Source organism: Nomascus leucogenys, chromosome 7b (genome assembly GCF_006542625.1).
Source record: "Nomascus leucogenys isolate Asia chromosome 7b, Asia_NLE_v1, whole genome shotgun sequence".
NCBI lineage: Eukaryota > Metazoa > Chordata > Mammalia > Primates > Hylobatidae > Nomascus > Nomascus leucogenys.
In genome coordinates, this window is record NC_044387.1 from 11,244,846 (window position 1) to 11,271,782 (window position 26,937).

At 57.6% G+C, this 26,937-nt stretch overlaps 1 protein-coding gene across 1 annotated transcript; it reads left to right on the top strand.

Moving 5' to 3' along the window:
• The first annotated feature begins 5,404 nt into the window (after window positions 1-5,404).
• Window positions 5,405-26,638, top strand: PDGFB (platelet derived growth factor subunit B). Its single transcript, XM_030815520.1, has 7 exons — window positions 5,405-6,549; window positions 14,534-14,630; window positions 16,884-16,973; window positions 18,580-18,785; window positions 20,211-20,355; window positions 24,472-24,622; window positions 25,004-26,638. Exons 1-6 carry the CDS (start codon window positions 6,487-6,489, stop codon window positions 24,594-24,596), a joined length of 726 nt encoding a protein of 241 aa, XP_030671380.1. The 5' UTR covers window positions 5,405-6,486; the 3' UTR covers window positions 24,597-24,622; window positions 25,004-26,638.
• Window positions 26,639-26,937: the final 299 nt, after the last annotated feature.

The following is a 26,937-nucleotide window of genomic DNA, read 5'->3' on the forward strand; positions in this document are numbered from 1 at the left end:
TTCCTCAGGCTGTCAGCTCAAGAGCAGGACTGGCCCAGGGCGAATGGTCTGCAAGGGAGGCTGTCCTGATGACGGGCTCACTCCAGGCCCAGGAGGCAGGCAGCAAAGGACACTGTCAGGATGGGCCTTCTCTGGGGAGAGCCAGCCTTCAAGCATCAAGGTTGGGGGAGGGGCCCAGACCCCCAATGGGGTCATCTTCCAGCCCATCTGGCCCAGCTCCCCTCACCCCAGGACGGTTTCACTCCAATTCCAGCCAGCCTGCGGGGCAGGTAGGTCCAAGCTGCCCCGTCCAAACATCCTCTTCCTTGTCTGGAGCCTGGAGGATCTAAAAATGCATCGGCTTTGGGAAAACAAACACTGCGCTTCCCTCGCTTTTGTATACAGGACAAGGCCCAAGGCCGCAGGGTGGGCTCCTCCAGGCTGGCTTAGGCCTGGGGGTCCGTCTGTCTGCCTTCCTGGGGGTCTCCTCTCCTGCCTCCCTGGCACTCACAGGCCAGTGGCCAGAGCCTCATTAGGGTGAGAAGGTCTGAGAGAAGTGACAGGGGTTCTATGTAAGAACAAGCTCCACCCTCTCCAGGTGAAGGCCTGTGGCCCCTCTCCTAGCGCTGGCTCTGGAGCTCAGAGGTGAATTTGCAAGTGAGTTGTGTGTGTGTGTGTGTGTGTGTGTGTGTGTGCGCGCACAGCCTGCAGCAGTAATAACCATCACTGTGATGACCAACATCTGTGGGGTGCTCACTCCAGGCTTTATCACTTCAGGTGAATTAACTCCTTTAACCCAGTGAGGCAGGGACTACTGTTAAGCACATGTTACAGAGGAGGAACGTGAGGCTCAGGAAGGTTAAGGAATTTGCTTAAGGTCACAGAGCTAGAAGATGGTAGGGCAGGGCTTTGAACCCAGTTGGTCTTTGATGGGAAGCCTAGTCCCTTGCCCTCTCTCAGCCTCACTTTCCTCATCTGTACAATGGGCACATACGATGGCAATGCCTTCTCCCTGGGCGACTGTGAGGGTGAGGCAGGCAGAGGGGAAGGAAGTGCTTTGTGGACAGCCAAAGGCCCTGTAGACAGGGAGGCAGGGGATGGGGCAGCAAGGAGCATGGGGTTGCTGATGAGGGCCACACGGAGCGGGGTAGGGCTTGGAGTCTCAGACCATTTGTGGCATGGTCTTGGACAGTCTCCAGCTTAGAGCCGCACTTCCTCTCCATCAAGCACGGAGAAGCAGAGCTGCCTGGCCCGGGTGTTGCTGGCCCCTCTCAGTGGAGGGAAGGCCCCCAGTGATCATCGCTCTCACTTTTCTGGACTTGAGGGCGTGGGTTTGCCCCCGGGATGGAACCCAACTACTTCCTTGGTATTTCTTCACCCCAGCCAGTGCCCTGGGCCCCCACGCCCAGGGTGTAAGATGCTCTTCAGGGATGAGGGCTTGGATAGCTCTGAGCACACAGTCCAAAAAGCCCCTAACCTTGAGCAGCACCCCCATCCCCCAGGGCTGTGGCCACTCTTTTTCCCTTCGGCTCAGATCTGTCCTGGAGTGGAGGGTGGAGAGTTATGGGGGTGTGGGCACCCCCATCCCTAGCTCTGCTGGAGAACCTTATTTCTCAGTGGCCTGAACGCAAAGATGGGCGGGGGCCTTCCCAGTTCTCTCATTCAAGTGCTCCTCAGACCCGACCCCGCTGAAGTTCCGAGGTCAGATGAGACCACATGCATTCAGGGTGGTGTGGCTTCAGACCCTTCCCAGTTCTGATACCTCAAGAGGGGGTGCCCCTCAGGGGCCCTGTGCTTCCAAGCTTAGAGGCTCATGCTACAAGTCCCTCCCCAACTCTTTCCACCCTTTAGGAAGGGCCTGGCATCTCTGCAATAACTGGTCAGGACTCAGAAATAGAAATGGGCAGGATTTTAATCATTTATTCATTCCTTTAGCAAGTAGGCACTTCCTGAGCAGCCACTGTATGCTAGGAGCTGGCAGGAGGCCCTTGAACACTCTGGACTCAGTCTAGTGCTAGATTGATGATCGGGCCATGACGATGGCAGGTGTGCATGCTGTGGGAGCCTGGAGCAAGTCCAAGCCTGGTGGGCCTTCTGGAGGAGGTGCCTGCTACACCCAGCCTGGCAGAAGGCAGAGGAGTAGGTGTTCTTTATTAAAAAAAAATTTTTAGGCTGGGTGCGGTGGCTCATGCCTGTAATCCCAGCACTTTGGGAGGCTGAGGTGGGGCAGATCACTTGAGGTCAGGAGATCAAGACCACCCTGGCCAACATGGTGAAACCGTCTCCACTAAAAATACAAAAATTAGCTGGGCATGGTGGTGGGCACCTGTAGTCTCAGCTACTCGGGAGGCTGAGGCTGGAGAATCGCTTGAACCTGGGAGGCAGAGGTTGCAGTGAGAAGAGATCGCACCACGGCACTCCAGCCTCAGCAACAGACCGAGACGCCATCTCTGAGATGGCTCACTGCGGTCTTGAACTCCTGGGCTCAGAGGATTCTCCCTCCTTACAGCCTCCTGAGTAGCTGGGGCCACACTCAGCTTTTTTTTTTTGGTAATTTTTTTTAAGAGATGGGGTCTTGCTATGTTGCTGAGGCTGGACTCAAACTCCTGGCTGCAAGTGATCCTCCAGCCTCAGCCTCCCAAATTGCTGGGAATACAGGGGTGAGCCACCATGCCTGGGGAGGTGTTCTTTACAGACTGCTCCTCTGCAAGGAGAGGATACAAGAAAGGGGTGCTTAGCACAACATTCAGACCCAGGTGTCATGCAGGTGTCATGCAGCATTCAGGCCCAGGTGTCATGCAGGTGTCATGCAGCATTCAGGCCCAGGTGCCATGCAGGTGTCATGCAGCATTCAGGCCCAGGTGTCTGCTGGGCCCTCTTCTGCCACTTCTAACCCATGTATTGCCACCTGCACTGCAATGATTTGTGTCTATCTCACTGACAGCATGGGAAGTCCCTGAGTGCCAAGGCTGGGACTCCTTCCTCATTCCATTTCTCAGAGCTTCATACCGGGTCTGCAAACAGTAGGCGTTCTACGATGCTGCTCTGAGTAGCCTTCCCTCTCCCCCAACTTGTACCTAAGTCAGAGTTCATATGGGTCCAGCACTTTTTAGCTGGCAGAGCAGGTTCCCATATATTAATGCATGTGGTGCTCACCAAAGCCCTGTGTCAAAAGTGTCATCGTTGTCATCAGCATCACCTGCCAGAAAACTGCACAGCACGGGTGGTCTCAGCATGTGGGCTCTGTAGCTGGACTGCTCAGATTCAAGTCCCGGCCTTACCACTTACAGGCTGTGTGACCTTGAACAAGTGTCTTGGCCTCTCTGTGCTTCCATTTCCCCATCTGTAAGATAGGAATAACACATCTCACAGGAGCATGGAGAGGCTACAGGTAGAGTAAGAAAAACACTACCTACCACATAGTCAGCTCACTAATCATGGTAGTTGTTACCATTCTATTTATAGGGGACACAGAAGGTCAAGGTCAAGATGACCCAGCTGTCCAGTGGAACAGGGTTTTTATCTCTGAGTCATTAGACTTCAAATCTAGTGTTTGGGGGTTATCTCCTCGTCCCGCTGCCCCATCTCCCTTGTCACCCTGCCTCCTAATTTATCTGTTTATACATCTGGTTGTCCTTCTCAATGGGGCTCTTCAAAGGCAGGGGCCTGCATTAGGCTGGTTCACACCTGTCTCCCCAGTGCCTGGAGCAGTGCGGGGCCACCAGTGAACTTGAAGGCTGCATGGAAGGATCCACGCGCTTGCTTCCTGCTAAGGTGTTCTACTGAGCGCCTCCACATGGAGGACCTCATGGGAGCCTCCAGCCTACTCCAGGAGGAGGGTAGAAATTCTCTACAACTGCACTGAGGTACAACAAACCGCACACATTTTGTTCTGATGTACGTATACACCCATAAGCCCATCACCACAATCAAAAATAACAAACATTTCCATCACCCCTAAAATTTTGCCATGCCTCTCTGTTATCCCTCGCTCCTTCCCATTATAGATTTATTTTTATTTCTTTAGAGATAGGGTCTTGCTCTGTTGCCCAGGCTGGAGTGCAGTGGCACAGTCACAGCTCACTGTAGCCTCAAACTCCTGGGCTCAAAAGCGATCCACAGCCTCCTGAGTAGCTGGGACTACAGGTGCTTGTCACCACACTCAGCTCCAGTTTATAGATTCAGCTCCAGTTTATAAAGGAGGAAACCGAGGTACTGAGAGGTTAAAAAACCTTCCCGGAGACACTTGTCCAGCAAGTGGCCACTCCAGGATTTGGACCAAGGTGATGTGTCTTCAGGCTGCCTCTCTGCCACTGTGCCATGCTGCCGGGTGGTAGTCAGTAGTGGGTGGGTGCCTGCAGTGGTCTGTAAAGACCACCTGAGATGTCCTTCCTCCTCTGTTCCACCCTGTCCAGGTCCAAGAAGACAGTTTATGAAGAGAGAGCAGGTGTGACTCTCAGTGTGCTCCTGTGTGAGAAGCAGGCTGATGTCTCAAAGGGAAGGGTGGATAACAGAGAGTGCAAGTGGAGGAGATAAGGGTGCCTCAAAGCCGGGAGGCTGGGTGATGCAGGAGCCTGCGCCTCCCGAGGGGGGTGCTGGGCCCAGTGTGAGTACGTGTGACTGTGACTGAGACAGTGTGACTGCTGAAGGCAGGGACATAGCAGCTCCCTGACTGGGGGTGGAAGGCGTTAACTGTGTGAAGGCTGATTGTGGGTGGGTGGGCTCTGGGCCTCGAACCCGGGGGCTGAGGGAGATAGTAAACAGCAGGGTGACTGACGGGAGGATCATGTTGGTAGCCCTGCGAAGATGCTGCAGGGCTGTGGGGGTTTGTGTGACTTTGCAGTTCAACAAATTCAAATTCAGCCAATGCTGGCAGGGCCTGTTGTGCCAGGCAACCAGCTAGGAGGAGGAGACTCGGACCCAGCTTGCAGCTGAAGGGCGCTGGCTGCCGGGTTCTGTGGGTTCACCTTGCGGTGCCTTCCCTTGCTGGCATGGAGTCCTTACAATAGCCCCATCTCCAGGTTGAGGCTAGATGGAGGGGCACAGAGGGAAGTGACTTGCCCAAGGTGACCCAAGCTCCCGAGTGCCAGGGCACGATCTGAATTCAGGCTCTCAGGCTGCAGAGCCTGAGTCCCTCCCTGTCATGCCTGTGCCAGGGTGGAAATGTCTGGTCCTGGAGGGGAGCTTGGACTCCTGGCCTTGGCTCTGGAGACATACCCCTAGACCACGTGGGCTCCTAACCTGTCCATGGTCACTGTGCTGAGGGGCGGGACGGTGGGTTGCCCCTAGTTCTTTTTTCCCCGGGGCCAGATTCATGGACTGAGGGGTTGCTCGGCTCTCAGAGACCCCCTAAGCGCCCCGCCCTGGCCCCAAGCCCTCCCCCAGCTCCCGCCCCCCCCCTCCTGGCGCTGACTCCGGGCCAGAAGAGGAAAGGCTGTCTCCACCCACCTCTCGCACTCTCCCTTCTCCTTTATAAAGGCCGGAACAGCTGAAAGGGTGGCAACTTCTCCTCCTGCAGCCGGGAGCGGCCCGCCTGCCTCCCCGCGCACCCGCAGCCTCCCCCGCTGCCTCCCTAGGGCTCCCCTCCGGCCGCCAGCGCCCATTTTTCATTCCCTAGATAGAGATACTTTGCGCGCACACACATACATACGCGCGCAAAAAGGGGGAAAAAAAAAAGCCCACCCTCCAGCCTCGCTGCAAAGAGAAAACCGGAGCAGCCGCAGCTCGCAGCTCGCAGCCCGCAGCCCGCAGAGGACGCCCAGAGCGGCGAGCGGGCGGGCAGACGGACCGACGGACTCGCGCCGCGTCCACCTGTCGGCCGGGCCCGGCCTAGCGCGCAGCGGGCACGCCGCGCGCGCGGAGCAGCCGTGCCCGCCGCCCGGGCCCCGCGCCAGGGCGCACACGCTCCCGCCCCCCCACCCGGCCCGGGCGGGAGTTTGCACCTCTCCCTGCCCGGGTGCTCGAGCTGCCGTTGCAAAGCCAACTTTGGAAAAAGTTTTTTGGGGGAGACTTGGGCCTTGAGGTGCCCAGCTCTGCGCTTTCCGATTTTTGGGGCCTTTCCAGAAAATGTTGCAAAAAAGCTAAGCCGGCGGGCAGAGGAAAACGCCTTTAGCCGGCGAGTGAAGACGAACCATCGACTGCCGTGTTCCTTTTCCTCTTGGAGGTTGGAGTCCCCTGGGCGCCCCCACACGGCTAGACGCCTCGGCTGGTTCGCGACGCAGCCCCCCGGCCGTGGATGCTCACTCGGGCTTGGGATCCGCCCAGGTAGCGGCCTCGGACCCAGGTCCTGCGCCCAGGTCCTCCCCTGCCCCCCAGCGACGGAGCCGGGGCCGGGGGCGGCGGCGCCCGGGGGCCATGCGGGTGAGCCGCGGCTGCAGAGGCCTGAGCGCCTGATCGCCGCGGACCCGAGCCGAGCCCACCCCCCTCCCCAGCCCCCCACCCTGGCCGCGGGGGCGGCGCGCTCGATCTACGCGTCCGGGGCCCCGCGGGGCCGGGCCCGGAGTCGGCATGAATCGCTGCTGGGCGCTCTTCCTGTCTCTCTGCTGCTACCTGCGTCTGGTCAGCGCCGAGGTGAGTTGCCACGGCGGCTGGGGCTGGTTCTTCATTCATTACCTTCGCCCCCACCTTCTGACCGCCCCCTCCTCTCCCTGCAGTGAACTTTGGACCCTTGCAGCCCGTGAGCCTGACGCCGGGCGCTGGGTGACCTCCTCGGGCTGGGAGCGAGGTCCGGGGGTGACAGGCTTTAAGCGAAGGCAACAGCGGTGGCTTTCTTTCCAACCGGCGGGCGAACCTGGCTCCCTAAGCCGTTCCGTGTCGGGGGAGGGTGTGTGTGGCCCTGTCCCCCACCCCTTGGGAACCCGAGAACAAGCCCCTTCCCGGCCGGGGGAGAGGGGGTGGGGTGGCGCCCAGGGTGCAGGAGGCAGCGCGTCCTCCCGAGCCCACTTCGGCGCCAGCCTCGGCTTAGGCTCTGTCCTGCCATCGGCTTGCCCAGGAGGTGCAAGCTTGCGCACCGGTGCCATCCACGCCGACCTTTGACGGGGCTCGGGTCCCACCCTGGCTCCCGGTCGGGGTCCGGGTGGACGCCCTCCGGCACGCGCAGGGCATGCCCGGCCCCAGAGCACGGTCTGGAAGCGGCTTGTGTCTCGGGCGCGGGATTTGGGGTGGGAGTAACAGGGAGAGAGGGAGAGAGGGAGAGAGAGATAGAGACGCAGGTAGGTTTCGGGCACTTGGGTAGGGGGAGGACTGGGGGCTCTGAAGGAATCCAGCCCCCGGGGCGGTGTGTGCCTGAGGCCTTGCCGTACCTGTGCCCGCGCCCTGCAAGAGGAAGCACCTCTCTCCCCCGCATGCAGGGTGCGGAGCGCGCCGCCTGCAAAAGCCTAGCTGTACGGGAGATGGGGTATAAAAACATCTGCGGGAGCGCTGGGGTCGGAGCCGTCCCCACCCCTCCCAGCCTCACGTAGCCGTGAGTTGGCAAGTCTACCCGGAATCCAGGTGGGAAAGGGGGCGGGGCGGGACGACGCGCGCGGTGGAGGGCAGGGCAGCCGGGAGCGCGGCGTGACTGGGTCCCGTCCCACCTCCGCCCGGCTGCGGCCGGGAGTCCGCACCTCGCCCGCACCTCGCCGGCTCCCGGGGAGGGTCGGCCCCTGCGGCCTCCAGCCAGGCGCAGGAAGGAGGCAGCGGCGGCGAAGGGGTTAAGGCGGAGGGCTCGGAGGCCGCGGCCCGGCCTTGGGCTGCCGCCAGCGCAGGTTGTTTTGACCACGGAGGAGCCGTCTCCTTTTGTTCTCGGGGCTCCTCGAGGGCCGCAGGCCGCCCGCCCGGGGGCCCCGCCCTTCCGCGGCCGGCCCCGCGGCCCGCACCCGGGAGGGAGGACGCGGGGCTCGGCCGGGCCGCCTGCAGGCCCCTCCCGACGCCCCCTCTCCGCCTCTACCGCAGCCCCCCGGGCCGCGGCCAGCTGTTGGGGAGGGGGTGGCCGGCCGGCCCCAGCTGCCGCCTCGCCTCGCCGTGGGACCTGGGGGCTGGGCCCGGTGCCAGGGCGTCCTGGGAACGGCGGCGCCCCGTGGCTGCTCTCCGCAGCCCACCCCGCCCGGGCCCCCGACTCGCTCACTCACCCCACGCATGCACACTCCTGGCCGGAGGCGATGCTGCGCTCCGGCAGGCGGGCGCGCAGAGCGACGGGCACGCACTACCGCGGCCAGGTCGCGCGCCCGCCGCCGCCACGCCCGTGCACACGCGGGACACACGCGCGCGCACCGCACACAAACGCACGCACGGCCCCTGCACGCGCGGCCTGAGCACACGTGCGCGCACACCCACGCACGTACACAGGCACGCACGGACCCCCGTGCACCCAGCGCCTGGTGCTCGCCCCCGCGCAACAGGTGGGCCCTCCGTGGGCCCTGGCACCTCACCACCTCTGTAGCGGCCCCATTTCCTTCCTGGCGTCCTGTGAGGGAGGGAGAACCTCCCATCAGCTCCACAGCACCCACTTTTTTTTTTGCCTTGTCAGCCCGACGCCCCTCAAACCTTACCCATCTGTGACTCCTTTTTTTCAACCACCTCCGCGTGGTGGAAAATGGTGGTGATGTGACTCTGAAGGGCACTGAGCTGTCCAGACCGATTCCCCCTTCACATGAGCCTTCATTTGAACCTGCGAGACTGGAGGGACCTGGCGTGTGCAACCGCGGAGGGGGCTCCCACCCCTGGCTGTTGCATTCTCTTGGCTGATCCCAGCGTGCCCCGGGGAGGCCGTTGACAGCTGGATGTTTCCCCAGCCTCCCCTTACCATTTCCAGCTTCGTCCAGCACCTCCTCCTCCTTTCCTACAGCTCCACCGGCTCGTGTATCTGGGGTGGAGGCTGTGGCACAGAAACTGCCTTTCTCCTCACTTTAGTCACAGCATTCTTGAACACATGGCCACAGGCGCGATGTATGTGGCACTTTGCAGTTTATGAAGCACTTTGCTGCTAAGCCTGAGTGAGCCTTAGGCTGGCCCTGGGGGAGGGGACCTGCATGGGGATGGGACCATGCAGGGGTCAGTCCAGGAACGAGCTGTAATGGCCAGTGCTAGGAGAGTCAGGGCAGGCCTGCTGATGGAGGTGGCCTTGGAGCTGGCCACGTCCTGGTCGTGCTTGGACTAAGCTTTCAGCAGAGGGCAGGCAGCCGTGAGGCAGGGCTGGGCGGAGGGCCTGCCGAGGCCTCTGAGGTGCCATCTCCACCAGCTGAGCTGGCTTCCAGGAGGGCGAGTCCCACTGTCACGTGACATGTCTGGCCTCAGCACCCTTCTTCCGGGAAAGAGTGAAGGGCCCCACAGCCCTTTGCCATCCAGCTTCCTCTGGGTTTGCTAATGGCCCTAGAGGGCAGGAGACCAACTGCTGGAATCTCAGAGCCCTGGAGGTGTGCAAGGGCAGGTTAAACAGAATTTGGAGGATCTGGTGCAAGAGCCAGGAAGAGTGTGTGTGTGTGTGTGTGTGTGAGTGTGTGTGTGTGTGTGTGTGTCTGTCAGAGAGAGAGAGAGAGACAGAGACTGACTGAGCAGGAATGGTGAGATGTTTATCATGGGCCTCATAAGTACCTCTCCACATCTTGTCTTCCCCTCCCGCATTGAGGAGCCTTTTCTGTGACAACTCTTCCTATGTTCGGTTTATTTCATTGTTTATTAGCTGCTTTCTCTACTGGAGTGTCAACCCCATTAGAGAGCTTTCCTCCTGGTCCCCACTTTTAGAACAGTGCCCAGAGCCCTGTGGACAATCAGTAACTATTTGTGCAAAGAACAGTTAGTGCTGGGGTGGTGGGGAGGGCGGGACCTGGCCCCCTGTTGCTTCATGGACCCACTGACTCCTTGCTTCGCTCTGCTCCGAGGTCAGCCCCACTTTTCAGCCCTCTGGTAGGCATCAGTCTTTCAAGGCCCCCCATCTTGAGAGAGAAGCATGTCTGTCTCTCCTCTATCTTGGGACTTGGGCTACCAGGATTAGACAGGACAGAGGAGAAGAAACAGAAAGAAAATCAGACTGCAAAGGTTCTGTGTATCTTTAGCTGGGGCTAAGTTTCTGCCACCTTAAAAAAAAAAATGAGAGAGAGAGAGAAGATTGGATTAGTGCAAAGTTCCCGAAGAACAGCAGAATCCCCTGGCCCCATCCCCTGGCTGGGATGGGGATGGGCAGTGATTGCCATGGTTGCCAGTATTATAAATGGCTGCACTGGTTCCTCTCTTCCTGCTTTAATTTTCCTCTGCTCCTGCAAGAGGTGGGGAGGCCAGGGTGCTGGGCCCACGTGAAGGAGCAGAGGCTGAGCGGGAGGGTCCCAAGAGCAATAAAGAAGGGGAATGCTAGGTGGGAAACACTGGTTCTAATGGCTTCTGTGGTTTGCCCCAAGAGGGCTTCTTCAAAGGGGTTGGTTGGCTTTGGCATTTGATCTAAATAAGGCCTGCGACTCTCAGGCAGGCAGGCTCTGGGAGGCCTCATCAGCTTCTTCCTCTGCCAGCCACAGACAACGCCCCTGGTTGCTTGGGCCTGTGTGTCCCTCGGTGGGAACGGCAGGCGGGCCAGGGGAGTGTGTATCTGTGTGTGTGTGTGTGCTGGGCCCAGGAGGAGGGTGGGGTTCAAGCCCCTTTGATCTGCCAGCCTGGTTGGGAGCAGATCACTCACCTGGCCTCACGCTCGCTCGTGCCCTTCCTACCTGCTGCAGCTGGCGTTGGGGGCGGGGTCGGAGGAGGCTGTTTACCTTGGCTCCTACGGCTGGCTTTGCCCCAGCTGCCTCCTCGCCACGCCCTCACTCTGCCAGAAACCCCAGGCCTGAGATCTTGGGGCAGCTTCTTCAGGATGCCAGGCCTCCTTTCCCATCTCTGAAGTGAGCTGTCCACCTGGAGGCCTGCGGTACCTGTGCCCAGGAAAACCAGGCTCTGGGCGGCTCACCTTCCCATACCAAGAAGAGCCTGTGACTCCCAACAGGTGCTCATGCTCGTCATCCACAGAGCATTGCATCCTGGAGCTGAGCACGTGCTGAGTGTCCCCCCACCCTCACCCACCCCCAGCCCCGGAAGGGCCCTGCCAGCCCACACGGCCCAGGCTCTGCCAGTGTGGAGGTAGGGTACCATTTCCTGTGGCCCAGCACAAGGGATAATGCAAAGTCACGCACTCTTTCATGGGCGGGCAGCTCTCCACCCACTCCTTGTCATCCTCAAAAATGTCCTGTGCTGCTGGCCCTGAGCACGTGTGCCACTCGCTGCTGCCCACAGAGGAGCCATCCGGAAAGAATTAATGATGATGACAGTGACAACTCATTAAGCACCCATTATCTGCTGGCAGCTCTGCTCTGTGCAATTATGCCTCCCAGTAACCCCGGGCGAGGTATTATTAGCCCCATTTAAAAGATGCAGAAGCCGAGGTTTTAGATTGTGACAAGATTCCAAGAATCCAGGTTGCCCTGGCATCTGGTGCCCTTGCTCTTTCCTCTGCTACAGGGTTTCTCAGCCTCTGCACTCCTGACGTTTGGGAAGGCTGTCCTGTGCCCTGAAAGGTGGTGAGCGGCATCCCCAGCCTCCCCCAACTTAGATGCAGTGCACACCCCAAGTTGTGGCCACCAGCAGTGCCTTCATACATTGCCACTGTCCCCTGGGGGCCCAGTGGGCCCTGGTTGAGAGCCTCTGACGTGGGACATGCTGCAGAGTAAAGAGCCAACATGAACCTTGTGTGATGCTGAGGGCCAGTGGCCTCAGAACACAGGAGAGGGAGGCTGAGACGCCCCATGGTGGGCTGGAACAGGTGGGCACTCTGGAACCTGGGAACGACCCAGCTCTGCCACTTGCTGATTGTCTGGACCTGTTGCTGCTTGTTTAATTTTTTGTAAGCTTCAGTGCTCTCATCTGGAGGATGGGGATACAAATACTGCCAGCCTCTTAGGATTGGTAGTTTCTACGGTGTTTTTCTCAGCGTGTGGCTTGTAGCTGGCATTCATAGATGTTAGTTGTGGTATTATTACCAAATCCGGGTGGCTTATGGGGAGTTCTGGGCATCTAGTGGCCACATTACCAGAAGCATCTGCAGGGATGGCCTCCCTGCTCAGATTAAAAGGGACTCTAGGAGCTCATTTGCCTAGGGTTGGGGAAGAATATCCCAGGTGGCCTTCCTGGTGGAGGAGGTGGAAGAATCATACTGGACAGAACCTGGAGAAGGGTAGACTCCTTCGTGCATTTGATCAGTATTTACTGAGGACCTATTATGTGCCTCTCTCTCCTCCTCAGACCCTATCCTGGGCTCTTTCACACTCAGCCTTGGAGGGTCATCTCCTATGTATCATGGGCCTGGGTCTGGGGTGTCCACTTGGCCTGTTCAGGGGTCTGCCTGCTCTGCCGTGGCTGGCAGCTGCAGCCAGCTCTCCAGTGGGCAGGGAGATCTTGGCACAAGCACTAAGTGCCATTTGCTACTAGGCCTTTGGGCCCCTCCCCTGGGGGGTTAATTGAATCTTTACTCCACAAACACTTCTTGTTCTCCTTCTGCCAGTGATCCAGGGAGGCCTGGCTAGGCACCCGGCTTTGGCGTTTTCTCTGCCCCTTCTAACACCTCCTGGCAGAATTAGAATTGAACCGAATGTTCTCCAAGCCCCTCAATTCACAGATGAGAGCCAGGACCATAGGGGCAGTGACTAGCCGAGGTCACACGGCAGTTGGTCCAAAGGCGTGGGATCCGGCTCTCTGGCCTGCCAGTTCTGGGTTTGACAGAACTCTCAGGGGAAGCGGCTTTCGCTGGTGTTCACTGGAGACCAAGCCCTCTGTTCTGTGGGTTGCGTACTTTGTCAACATTTGGAGAGCACCAGAGGCGTGGTCTCTCTTCTGAGGTGGAAGGAATGAACTTGCTTGAGGGTGGGAGGAGGCAGAGCCCGGAGGAGATGGGGGCCGAAAGTGAGGGGCAGCGGGGTCCATACCCTCCTCTGTCTCGCACGTGCAGCCCCTGGCTTCCCGGATATTGAAGGAAAGACCCCAGTTCTCAGCCAAGCCCTGCCACCTTTTTTTCCTGGAGTTGCCCAGCAGCCCTTAGACATTGGGCGGGGTTGTAAGCTCCATGTTCAAACAAAGACATGGAGACTCAGGGGTTTCAGGGAATGATGTAGCTTTAAAAGTGGTCACCCCCACCCCCTGCCCTGAGTCTTCTAGCTCCTGGATCGATGTGGGTGGCCAGAGTTGGTCATGGCTGAACCCCTGGAGATGTTCCTAGACTTCATGATAAGCTGGAGGAAACAGAGCTTTTGGGGAGAGCCTCCTGAGGCTGGCCACAGGGCTGAGACGACCTCTTCTCCTCTCCCTCGCTCCCCCTCTGCCATCAGGCAGTGAGAAAGCAGCATCCCTTTTGTGAAGGTAGCCTGCACCGACCCCCTCTGAGCCCCCCGACCTTCGGCTCCGGGAGTGTAGAGTGAACCAAGAAGGGCCGGAAGTCCTCCCTTCTTAATCCAGGGAAACTGAGGCAGAGAGTAGTTTAACCCAAGGTTCTATAGTACTATGCCAAGCCTATTGACACCCTCTCCAGGGCTGTCTGTCCAGACCGTGCAGCCCGAGTGCCTGTGCCTGCACGTGTGTGTTTGCACATGTGGAAGTCCGGTCCCAGCCTTTGAACATGCAGTGACATCTTAGGAATTTTCTTTGCTTCTCAGTGGCTGGTGGTCTGGATTGTGATTCTCAGTCTCCTATCTGCCCTTGCCTCTTTCTTGGGATCTCTGGCATCAGCCCCTTGGGTCTCCTGGGACTGTGGGGGACGTGGCTGTGACCTTCCTACGGGGCTGCTCTTGTGTCATTGTGGGACCTGCGGTTTCCCTGGAGGAAGCCCGGCTCCGAATGAGGCCTGTTGAAGTGTTATCAGGTTTCGAGTGTGTTTGGCAACAGGCCAAAGGGGCTCTAAAAATAGGGTTTGGTTGGGCACAGGGCACGGGTAAGCTTTCAGGTTTCCCGGCCGTGTCCGAGGATTCCCTTTTCGCCTCTTTCGAGTGAGAGACTTCATAGATACCACTAGGACCTGGGGCCTCCTGAGGCCATCGCACTCTGCACGCATTTATTAAGCACCTCTTGGACCCAGGAGCCTGGGAGTACGGGCTCTGTCATCCCAAAGGCATGGGTTTGAATGCAACTTTTGCCAATAACGGAGCCTCTCTTTGAACCTTTGTTTTCCCCTCTGTAAAATGGGGGTTAGATTGGCCATGGGAAATGCTGGCCGTCTTCAGCTGTGAGGTGTGGAGTGAGACTCAGAGAGAAGTCAGATTTTGGTGCATTCCCAGAACATGTAGTTTGGTGGGGGAGACAGACATAGACAAGCAGGTCCAACTGAAAGCAAGCTGGGGTTCCTGTTGGGGGTTGAGGGTGCGGGAACTGAGCTGGGTCTCAGAGGCTTTGGCAGGTCCAGGCCCTGAGGCCTTTGTGCTTCTGATCATCAGGCCTGGATCCTGCCTGTCCTTCTCCCTGTGACCTTGGAGCTTTCCACAGGAGAAAGCGAGAAAGTGTGTGGTGGGGGAGACAGCCATGCTGGAAAGCCCCCACTCCCAGCTCACTCAGCCTTTTGGTGTCTGCCCGGCAGGGGGACCCCATTCCCGAGGAGCTCTATGAGATGCTGAGTGACCACTCGATCCGCTCCTTCGATGATCTCCAGCGCCTGTTGCACGGAGACCCCGGAGGTAAATGGAATCTTCGCCCCGCGCTCCGGCCCTCCGAGGAGACTTTAAGGAAGCCGGGAGGGGCAGGACAGGAGGCATCCCTCCTCCTTGACGTCTGGGGAACCAGAGGCCCATGGCAGCCCAGAGAGAGCCCGGCCACACCCATCCAGGGCAGGGCCGAGTCAGCAGGCGGGTTGGTACCTGGGACCTGGGGTGTGGCAGGAGAAGCACCCACGTGTGGCTCCGGCTTGGTGCCGAGGGTGGGGTGCCAGGAGGAGGGAGGGCGGGGAGAAGGTGCCCAGGGCATCTGCCGAGTATGTCTCCAGGTGTGGGCCCAGACAGGGAGGGTGGCACTGGAGGAGTCATCTCCCCGCCCCTCTGGCTAGGGGCCCGGTCTGTGAGGTCCCCTGGGGACACCTGGCCTTGACCAGCAGGCAGCCCTGCCCGTGCCCCAGAGCTCACTCAGCGGATGGGCACGTGCTCGGTGGCACACACGTGGCGGGGCTGGCGGGCTGGATTGACAATGTATTTATAAACGCTGTCTTCAGAGCAAATTCCATTCTATTCTAACCTCTGGCCTGTTCCCTGGAGCCCTGGTCAGCAGCCCCCCTGCACCCCCAGGTCCCCTTCCCTCTGGGGTTCTGTCTCTTTGTCACTTTGTAATCCTTGCCCAGACGCTATCTACGGGGGAACAGCATTTCCTGCCTTTGTTTCCTCTCCCCGTTGGGCCCCTGGCTCCCTCTCAAAAGCATTCTTGGGCCCTTTCAATCCCGCCTGTGCTGGGGGGCTGTGAGGCAGGCAGGAGGGGGCCCCAGCTGGGCCCACCTATTGTTCGCCAGGGCCCCCACCCGATGTCTCCCACAACCCCCACCCTATGCCCGACTGGCCGCCCCTGGCCACACACAATGGGGCAACTTCCAAATTTAGCCTTTCTACCATTTCTTTCCAAGCCTTTACGCCCCCACCCTCAGACGGCCCCTCCACACCCCTGGTGGGGGTCGGGATCTTGGAGATGAGGCTTTCAATAGCAGGCCTGTTTCAAGGCAACCATGTGGCTATTTTTTCCTAATCAACTTAACCTTTCCACAAAGCGCATCTTTTCCCCATCTCCTCCCCACCAGGGACATTCCAGAGATGGCAGGGAGAAAGGAAAGGAGCCAGAGGGACAGATAGGCTCGTTGACGTAGGGGCTGTCAGGCTGGACGGAAGCGGACTAGTCATCAGACTCCCTGCAGTACCCGGGACGGACAGGCGGCAGGCGCCTTTGTCTTGGATGGGGCCAGTGGGTTGGGGCCTGAACTGGAGCCATGGGGTGCGGTGTGGAGGTGGCAGGAGCGTGTTCCCAATGCCCCTTAGTTTATTTGTGGCTCCTCACCCATGAGAGAGACAGAAGGGTCTGTCCACGCCTTAACATCCAGCTTGGAGGCCTCCCTCAGCCCTCACTTCCCAGCAGCCAGCCTCCAGCCATGGGCTCTGGAAAGGACCGAGGTCTCCAAGGAGTGCTGATGGGACTGAGATGGTGCCCAGGCTAGAAAAGGGAGCTGTCATTTGTGACCAGAGGAATCAACAGACGGCTGGGGGCAGAGGTGGGGCAACAGGTTAGAGAAGGGGAGGGAGACACGCAGATACGGTGTGAGGGGCCCGGAGCTAGAGAGACCAGGCCCTAGAAGGGTGTGTGGCAGGGACTCGCCACCCCCAGCAGGCCCAACTCCCACCCCTCTTCTCCTCTTCTCTGTCTTCAGCCCCCCGCATCCCTCTCCCTCCCTCCCTCCCTCCCTCCCTCCCTCCATCGCTCCAGCCTGCCCAGTGCGGCCATTGTCCGGGGCTCCAGAGGGGCTGTGTTCAGGGCATGCGGTCCCCCTGGGGCTTCTGGGAATTTCTCCATTCAGCACTTCCTATGGGAACGCTGGGTGGAGGGGCACTGGAAACTGGCCTTCAGTGCCCCAGGTCCTAGCCCCGCCCTGGAGGCCGAGGAGGGTTCACTTACAGTAGCGAAGGGGAAGGGTTATTTTTAACTCCACTGACATGGGTTCTGGCCAAAAATGTGGCTAAAGAGCCAGGGATGCCGTCAGGATCCTGGGCCTGCAGCTGTCCTGGGGGCTGCTTGGAGGGTCCCTGCTCAGGGCCAGGACCCGTGCGTTTATGGGGGCTGGAAGGAGGGACTGTTCTCTGGAGTGGGGAGAGGCAAACCTCCTGCCTGCCCAGAGACCCCGGCGGAGGGAGCCCCTGCCTGAGGTGGGGCCGCCTTGTGTCTGACTGTGACTTCTCCTGCAGAGGAAGATGGGGCCGAGTTGGACCTGAACATGACCCGCTCCCACTCTGGAGGCGAGCTGGAGAGCTTGGCTCGTGGAAGAAGGAGCCTAGGTAAGACTGAGACACCCAACAAGGGTCCTTCAAATTAGGATGGGGGCCAGGGAAAGAGAACGGGGGCGGGCGGCCAGTCGGAGGGCTCCGAGGGTCCTCTTACAACTCCCTTTCCCCCCACATTCAGGACTGAGCGAACTGAGAGAGTAAAACCATCCTTAAATGCCTGTGTTGAGTCATCACACCCCCTCGCCCCCACACTATCTGTTTTTTAAATATAGCGCTGCAAAGCTCATTCGTTCCTTATTTCAGTCCTGGAGGTAGATATTATTAACCCCATTTCGCAGAATTGGAAACTGGGGCCCAGAGAGGGTAAAGAACTAGGTGAGGTCACACTGCTAGGAAGCAGTAGGGCTGAGATCCCAACCTGCTCCCCTCACTTGAACCCAGCATGGTCCCTGATGGGCTATGAGTCTCTCCTGTGGCGAAGGGCTGCGGCCTAGGCTGGCAGACCTCGAGCAAAGCCTGGAACTGCCTCCTGCTCCCTTGCAGAGACCTAAAGGAGACTGTAGATCATTAGGTCCCAGAGAAACCCTCCCAGCTGAGGCACATGTCCACTCAAACCCCTCCTCCTCTTTGATAGCTGGAGTCCCCAAAACACCGCAGTTAGAGGCTGGGGGAACGATGGATAAGAGTCAGGTGGCCTGGGCTGGGCACGGTGGCTCACGCCTGTAATCCCAGCACTTTGGGAGGCTGAAGCAGGCAGATCATGAGGTCAAGAGATGGAGACCATCCTGACCGACATGGTGAAACCCTGTCTTTACTAAAAATACAAAAATTAGCTGGGTGTGGTGGCGGGTTCCTGTAGTCCGTGCTACCTGGGAGGCTGAGGCAGGAGAATTGCTTGAACCAGGGAAGCGGAGGTTGCAGTGAGCTGAGACCACGCCACTGCACTCCAGCCTGGCAACAGAGCAAGACTCCGTCTCAAAAAAAAGAAAAAAGTCAGGTGGCCTGAGTTCCACCCCCAATCTATGAATGTGGGTGGGCGGGATATTCAGCTCTCAGAGCCTCCTGTCCTCTGTACGTGGATAGCAGCAGTAACCTCAGTGCTTGCTGTAGGCCAGGCTTACTCACTTTACACCTAGATCCACATGGGAGGGAGGCGCTGTTATTATCCCACTTCATAGAGGAGGAAGCTGAGGCTTTGAAAGCAGCAGTGATGCGAGAATCCATGGCACCGTAAGACAGCAGTGCACGCGTGGTTTCGAGCTAATATGGTACCTGCATAACAACCATATGTTGGGCAAGCCCATAAATGTGTAAAATCATAAAGAAGAATAAAATAGTTATGTGCCAGCAGAGGGAAGCGGACATTTACTAAGCATTTACAACATGCCCCACACTCTGAATTTTCTCACTTGAAACCTACAGTGGTCCTTGGGTGTAGATCTCATTGTCCCATTTTCAGATGGGGAAACACAGGCTTAGAGCGGCTCAGCCATCTGCCCAAGTCCCATGGCTAATGACAGCCAGGACTTGAAACCTGAACCCCGGGGTTGAAGGGCGTGAGAAAGAGCGGTCCCGGGGGCACCCACTGAGCTCCCCTGCCAGGTGGGGGGACTCTGGGCAGGCCCACGCTCCTGACCCAGGTTCCCTCTCCTCCCAGGTTCCCTGACCGTTGCTGAGCCGGCCATGATCGCCGAGTGCAAGACGCGCACCGAGGTGTTCGAGATCTCCCGGCGCCTCATAGACCGCACCAACGCCAACTTCCTGGTGTGGCCGCCCTGCGTGGAGGTGCAGCGCTGCTCCGGCTGCTGCAACAACCGCAACGTGCAGTGCCGCCCCACCCAGGTGCAGCTGCGACCTGTCCAGGTGCGTAGGCTCCGCAGCCCCCCGAGGCTGGTCCCGGTGGTGGGTGGAGACCACTCTTCTGGGGCTCAAACCTGACCAGGCTTCCTTGACTGGCCAGAGTGGTGTGTTGAGGGACATTCCTGATTTGTTCCTGGGCTCTGTCCAGAGAGACCCACTCCTGGGAAGCTCTTCCTAGGCAGGTGGACTGAGGCCAACCATGAGTCCTCTGAGGTGGCCCAGGCCACTGTAGCCAAAAGCCACAGACAGACCCCCCAGGCTGGGCGAGGTGTGGAGCCAACGTGAAGTAGGGATGTCACCTCCTTTACAAGGACAGAATCGCAAAACGTCCCTTGAAGAGACGTATCCTCAAACATTTGTGTGACACTCAGAATGTTTTGGGCAGCTGCTCAGGTTCCCCCAAAGCTCTCCCTGTTCAGGGCTGTCTTGAGAAAGGCTCAGGTGGGTGGCCCTGCATCTTTGACACCTGCTCATCTCTCTTTGACAAGCTGTGTCTTTAATAAGGAGAATGCAGAGAGACCCACCAGGTGATAGACACTGCGGAGCTGGGGCAGGTCCCCTGACAACAGTGGAATGCAGATCCTGGCTTTCTTCAGAGGGATGGGGGATACGTACAGTGAACTCAGGGAAAATTCTAGAGTAGAGGCTGTCTCAGGGAGCACCCTGGTCTCACCCTGGTCGGGGCAGAGTCAGAGAAGCCGCTGCTTCTGCTTCTTGTGGAAAGATTCCTGCACACCCCAGGCCAGCCTTGCCCACAGGCTGGGCAGTGCGCACTTCTCTAGCTCAGCACCGGCCCTTGCCCGATGATCTGCCTGCGTAGCCGCACTTCCTTCTCCTGCCACCAGCCCGTGGCCTCTCCTCCTGCCCACCTTCCCTCCCTGGCTTGGGCCCCACACCTGAGACTACGAATGTCACTCCGCCCCACGGTCCACTCTCGTGGTATCTCCTGTCCTCAATGCTTCCAGCTCTATGGATGGACACCTGACATCTGACCTCCCCGTTCCCACCTCCCTCCTAGATGAAGCCTCCCCCCACTTCCTTCCAGACAACCATCTCCCGCCTCTGCCGCAGCCCTGACCTTGGCTGGCGCTCCGGGAATGAGGATACCGCAGGCCCCAGCTCAACCCGGAAATGCCTTTCTGGCTGTCCCTCTCTGGGGGCACTGAGGGGGGCCCCAGGTCGGGAGGGCTTGTTTTGATGGAAAAGCTACGAGAAGGGCAGAGGTCAAGGTCCTGCTATTGTTTGGGCCAAAGCGTTTGCCCTACAGCCTGCTCTCCCGAAAGAAAGCCGAAAGCCAGGAGAAAGCTTTTGGCTTTCGAGGAAAGATTGCTGCAGGGGACACCGAGGTGGGAAGCACAGGCCATTCGGGCTTCCCGGGCTCCTGGCTGTGTGGCCTCTACAGAGGCATTTTGTGGCTCTGTCCTCCAGGTGAGAAAGATCGAGATTGTGCGGAAGAAGCCAATCTTTAAGAAGGCCACGGTGACGCTGGAGGACCACCTGGCATGCAAGTGTGAGACAGTGGTGGCTGCACGGCCTGTGACCCGAAGCCCGGGGGGTTCCCAGGAGCAGCGAGGTAACCACTTTTCCAGGCTCAGCCCTCAGCCCCTTTCCCCTGCAGCAGCTGGGGGCAGGGGCCGGTCTTAAAAATGGAAATGGGATCAGGCCTGCCCCTGGTTAAATTCATGGGAGGCTTTCTTTCCATCTTGCTGAGAACAAGCCAGGTTCCTCCCTGGCCTGAGAGCCCTACATGAGGATTAGCCCCTGGCTGGCTCTCTGGTCTCTGCCAACCAGTACCCTTCACCTGTGCCACCCCCGCCGGACAGGCCTCTTTCAGTAACTAATGGAGTTTCTGCCTCAAGGCTTTAGCACACACTGCTGTGGCTGAAGAACACTTCTCCCAGCTCTCCACAAGCCTAGCTCCTTCTCTTCATTAGAGTCTCAGCTCAGAAGTCACCTCCTCCTAGAAGTCTGCCCTGACTACCCCGTCCAGAGCAGCCCCATTTCCAGTCTTGCTACCACAGCCCCCTGCTTTGTTGGATGTGGGGATGGGATGGTGGAATGAATCTGGGCCTGGATGAGAGAAAGCTCCGTGCACATCAGCTTCAGATAGTGAGCAGCTTGTCCTGGGGATGAGAAATCAAACTAATTTCTCGTACCCTTGAGTGGGGGAACCAGGACCAGTGGGGAGAAGCCACTGGAGAGAGATTTTTAGCTGCATATGCAGAACAGCTAGCTGGTGATCAGTCAGGGGTGCAAGGTGGAATTGGCAGCATTGTGAGGCATCTCTACAAAAAGTACAAAAATTAGCCAGGCATAGTGGCACACACCTGTAGTCTCAGCTACTAAGGAGGCTGAGGTGGGAGGATCACTTGAGGCTGGGATGTCGAGGCTACAGTGAGCCGTGATGGCACCACTGCACTCCAGCCTGGGCAACAGAGCAAGACCCTGCCTCAAAAAAAAATGATTAATATGATTAGATGAGCATTAAAAAAAATCACGTAAGTGATAGTTCTTTTTCAGTAACTTTCTATTGTTAGGGACAGGACAATCTTTTCATTCTCATTTCTTATTAACGAGACCCTGAAGACGGAGCCGTTTCTTGGCATCTGTGTCTTATTTCCAGAGCGGAGCTGAGTCGCTGGATGCCCTGAAAAGGCTGATCATATGACAGCTTCAAACTGACGTGTTGTAAATTATTGAGCTAACATGGAGGATGATTTCTCTATTAAGGGAAAATTATATATATATATATATAAAACATATATAACATATATATATTATATATATATTTGAGATAATTTCACCCTGTCACCCAGGCTGGAGTGCAGTGGCACAATCTTGGCTCACTGCAACCTCTACCTCCTGGGTTCAAGCAATTCTCCTGCCTTAGCCTCCCGAGTAGCTGGAATTACAGGCACGTGCCACTAAACCTGGCTAATTTTTGTATTTTTAGTAGAAACGGGGTTTCACCATGTTGGCCAGGCTGGTCTTGAACTCCTGACCTCAAGTGATCCACCTGCCTCAGCCTCCCAAAGTGCTGGGATTACAGGCATGAGCCACCATGCCCAGCCTCTTTCTTTTTTAAGAGACAGGGTCTCTCTCCATCACCCAGGCTGGAGTGCAATGGCATGATCATAGCTCACTGCAGCCTTGAACTCCTTCCTGGGCTCAAGCAAGCCTCCCTCCTCAGCCTCCCGAGTAGCTGGGATTACAGGCATGTGCCACCATGTCCAGCTAATATTTTAAGTGTTTTAGAGATGGGGTCTTGATTTGTTGCTCAGGCTGGTCTCTAACTCCTGGGTTCAAGTGATTCTCCCACCTCAGCCTCCCAAGGTGCTGGGATTACAGGCATTGAGGCACCACGCCTGGCCTTCTTTATGTTTAGAATGAGTTACTTCATGTATTTGTTTGACATAATTTTCTAAACGAGTTTCTTGGGAGGCCCATTATACCAGTGAAACGTAGATGGCGTAAAGTCCCATCATTTTAGTTCCAGTATTTTGGTTGAGTATGACGGTGTTTCTGTCACCCGTCCATGGGCCTGGCTAAGGCTTGGTAGTGTGGCTCTCTGTGGTACTGTGGTCAGTGTCAGACCTCCTGGGCTCAGATCTGCGTGCTGTCACTTGAGCTGTGTGGTGACCTTGTGCTTGCCTGGGCTTGGTATAGCCCAGTGTCCTGCTGATGGCCCAGGCTCTGGGGAAGAAACTCCTTGGGCCCTTCACTGGCCCTCCTGGTGTCTTCTGTCTGAGGGGATCTGAAGCCCATCCAAGTCCCTGAACTGCTAGAAAATTTGCCCATTTGCAGAGATGGGATAGCTGCCTCGTGGGAGCTGGTGTCTGTAAGGTGGGAGGTCAGGTGTCAGATCCCGGCAGGCTAGGAGAGCTCAAAAGGCTCCCAGGAAAAGGCTGGCCTTGAGCTCAGCAGACAGAGCTGTCCCTGCCAGGGCAGCCACCTGGGAACCCAGGAGGGAGAGAAGTGTATAAGAGCTCCCCTTGACTGAGGCTCATAGGCACTGTCGTTTGTGCTGAGTGGTTGGAGGTGTGCACTCTAGAGGCAGATCCCTGAGTTCAAATCCCAGTCTCTCTGCTTCAGTTTCCTCATCTGTAAAGTGTGGGTAACAGCACCTGCCGGTAACAGTACCTGCCGTGAAGGGAAATGAGCATAGAGCAGCACCAGGTGCATGGTAAACACTAGCTGGGGGGTTTCTGGCCATTTCCATGTATTGTCTCCTAACGCTAGGAGGTCAGGGCTGCTGTCTTCTCTGCTTTAAAGATGTGGAAATCGGCTGGGCGCGGTGGCTCACGCCTGTAATCCCAGCACTTTCGGAGGCCAAGGCGGGTGGATCACTTGAGGTCAGGAGTTAAAGACCAGCCTGGCCAACATGGTGAAACCCCATCTCTACTAAAAATACAAAAATTAACCGGGCGTCATGGCACATGCCTGTATTCCCAGCTACTCGGGAGGCTGAGGCAGGAGAATAACTTGAACCTGCGAGGTGGAGGTTGCAGTGAGCTGAGATCGCGCCACTGTACTCCAACCTGGGCAACAGAGTGAGACTCCGTCTTAAAAACAAATAAATAAAGATGTGGAAATTGAGGCACAGGGCGTTTAAGTGACTTGCTCCAATGTCCACAATACATGGGAGAGCCCAGATTTGAGCCCAGGTGGGTCAGACCCACAGCCTGAGTTGTGGCCCATCCCACTCTACCGCTTCTCAGAGTGGCAAGGGGCAGGTAGGTGACAGGCACAACTGACCCGAAGGCCCAGCTTCATGGTGGGAGTGTGATTCTGACCCAGAGCCCAGTGGCCTCCATACCACGTGATTGGATGGGGCCAAGAGGTTGGGAGGAAACCTCAATAGTAGGTCAAGCTAAGGAAAATAAGAAAAAAAAGTGAGTCCTAGCAGCTGCCATGTGCTGACCACTTCATACTCGGAGCTTTTTATTATCTTTCCTAGGTCTGGGGATTGACTGGGCTCAGCTGGGCAGTTCTATTGGCCCCTCTGCTGGTTGCGGTCAGCTGGCGGCCTGGGCTGTGGTCACCTGGAAGCTCAATGGGGACAGCTGGGCCTCTTTTCCTCTCCCTGTAGTCCAGGGCCTCTGGCTCTATGGGGAAAGCCAGTCCCCACCTGGCCTCTCCATGTGGCCTCTCCAGCAGGGTAGCCAGACCTGTTATGTGGCGGCCCAGGGTCCCCCAAAGCATGAAGGTGAGAGCTGCCAGGCCTTCTTAAGACCTCTGCCTGGAACTGGCATGGCACCACGTCTGCCTTTTGTTGGTTAACCAGATCCAACTCCAGGCTAGATTCAAGGGGCAGGGAAATTACTGGTCAGTGGACAATGACAAAGAACTTGAAGCCATATTTAATCTACCCGGCTCTGTGTCCAGTACTGTGCAAAGAGCTTTGCCAGCATACTGTCGTTTATTCCTCCCACCAGTCCTATGAGGTGGGCAGTCTTAATTACCCCCATTCCACAGATGGAGGCACCAAGGCTCAGAGAGTTTCAGTCATTGTCCCCAAGGCACATACAGCTGGTGAGCAGTGGAGTTGGGATCCAAACCCAGGACCCTGGTCCAGATTCCCCTTCTGTCCCTTTCCTGAGCCCAGAAGGTCCGTGGCAGGCCTTGGTCAGTGGGGAGAGACCACCCCAATGGTCCGCATGCTGACGAGGTCTCTCTTTTTCTTGTGCAGCCAAAACGCCCCAAACTCGGGTGACCATTCGGACAGTGCGAGTCCGCCGGCCCCCCAAGGGCAAGCACCGGAAATTCAAGCACACGCATGACAAGACGGCACTGAAGGAGACCCTCGGAGCCTAGGGGCATCGGCAGGAGAGTGTGGGCAGGTGAGGGCCGGGTGGGGAACCTGAGGCCCAGAACCCTGTGTTTCCTTCTCTGTGGTCTGTGGATGGGGTCAGGGGAAAGGATTTTTCCGTACAAAATCCAGCCTCTGAGCCTTGGTCCTCTCTGTCTGGTTATCAGCTGGGGCAGGATGGGTGGCGGGCTTTGGAGACCCCAGCCCAGCTGTGTCCCAACATGCCCTAAGAGAATGGGAGGTCTAAATCTCAATCTTCCCAGCCCCTCAATGCCCTCAGCCCTGAGCATTGCTGGAAATCAGGGGTGGCTAGTTGACCCCAGCTCCCTGCCCCTGGCATCGGGGACATATGAACATGGGATGGACCCTCTAGGCTGTCTCTGACCCCCGTGTCTCTCTGCTTGGCCTGCAGGGTTATTTAATATGGTATTTGCTGTATTGCCCCCATGGGGTCCTTGGAGTGATAATATTGTTTCCCTCGTCCGTCTGTCTCGATGCCTGATTCGGACGGCCAATGGTGCTTCCCCCACCCCTCCACGTGTCCGTCCACCCTTCCATCAGCGGGTCTCCTCCCAGCGGCCTCCGGCGTCTTGCCCAGCAGCTCAAGAAGAAAAAGAAGGACTGAACTCCATCGCCATCTTCTTCCCTTGACTCCAAGAACTTGGGATAAGAGTGTGAGAGAGACTGATGGGGTCGCTGTTTGGGGGAAACAGGCTCCTTCCCCTGCACCTGGCCTGGGCCACACCTGAGCGCTGTGGACTGTCCCGAGGAGCCCTGAGGACCTCTCAGCATAGCCTGCCTGGTCCCTGAACCCCTGGCCAGCTCTGAGGGGAGGCACCTCCAGGCAGGCCAGGCTACCTCGGACTCCGTGGCTAAGACCACAGACGGGCACACAGACTGGAGAAAACCCCTCCCACGGTGCCCAAACACCAGTCACCTCGTCTCCCTGGTGCCTCTGTGCACAGTGGCTTCTTTTCGTTTTCGTTTTGAAGACGTGGACTCCTTTTGGTGGGTGTGGCCGGCACACCAAGTGGCTGGGTGCCCTCTCAGGTGGGTTAGAGATGGAGTTTGCTGTTGAGGTGGCTGTAGATGGTGACCTGGGCATCCCTTGCCTCCTGCCACCCCTCCTCCCCACACTCCACTCTGATTCACCTCTTCCTCTGGTTCCTTTCATCTCTCTACCTCCACCCTGCATTTTCCTCTTGTCCTGGCCCTTCAGTCTGCTCCACCAAGGGGCTCTTGAACCCCTTATTAAGGCCCCGTATGATCCCAGTCACTCCTCTCTAGGGCAGAAGACTAGAGGCCAGGGCAGCAAGGGACCTGCTCATCATATTCCAACCCAGCCACGACTGCCATGTAAGGTTGTGCAGGGTGTGTACTGCACAAGGACATTGTATGCAGGGAGCACTGTTCACATCATAGATAAAGCTGATTTGTATATTTATTATGACAATTTCTGGCAGATGTAGGTAAAGAGGAAAAGGATCCTTTTCCTAATTCACACAAAGACTCCTTGTGGACTGGCTGTGCCCCTGATGCAGTCTGTGGCTTGGAGTGGCCAAATAGGAGGGAGACTGTGGTAGGGGCAGGGAGGCAACACTGCTGTCCACATGACCTCCATTTCCCAAAGTCCTCTGCTCCAGCAACTGCCCTTCCAGGTGGGTGTGGGACACCTGGGAGAAGGTCTCCAAGGCAGGGTGCAGCCCTCTTGCCCGCACCCCTCCCTGCTTGCACACTTCCCCATCTTCGATCCTCTGAGCTCCACCTCTGGTGGCTCCCCCTAGGAAACCAGCTCGTGGGCTGGGAATGGGGGAGAGAAGGGAAAAGATCCCCAAGACCCCCTAGGGGTGGGGTCTGAGCTCCCACCTCCCTTCCCACCTACTGCACTTTCCCCCTTCCCGCCTTCCAAAACCTGCTTCCTTCAGTTTGTAAAGTCGGTGATTATATTTTTGGGGGCTTTCCTTTTATTTTTTAAATGTAAAATTTATTTATATTCCGTATTTAAAGTTGTAAAAAAAAAAATAACCACAAAACAAAACCAAATGAATCCGCCAGAGGTCTGTCTGTTGGCATCGTGCGTGACAATTAACCTTTCTGCCTTGGCAGGATGTGCCGACAGCTTGCGGCATGTTCCTCTCACTCTGGGAGCCTCAGGCGTGATCACACACACTGGCGTGCACATACACACACACACACACATACATGCTCACACATGCGTGCACATACACGCAGGCCTGCGGCTTGGGGGAGGCCTGTGTCTGGCGGGAAGAAGAGACACGCAGGCCACTCTGTCGGTCTTGGTCCTGGCGCAGCTCCTGACACGTGGACTTGTGCGTGTCTCTGGCA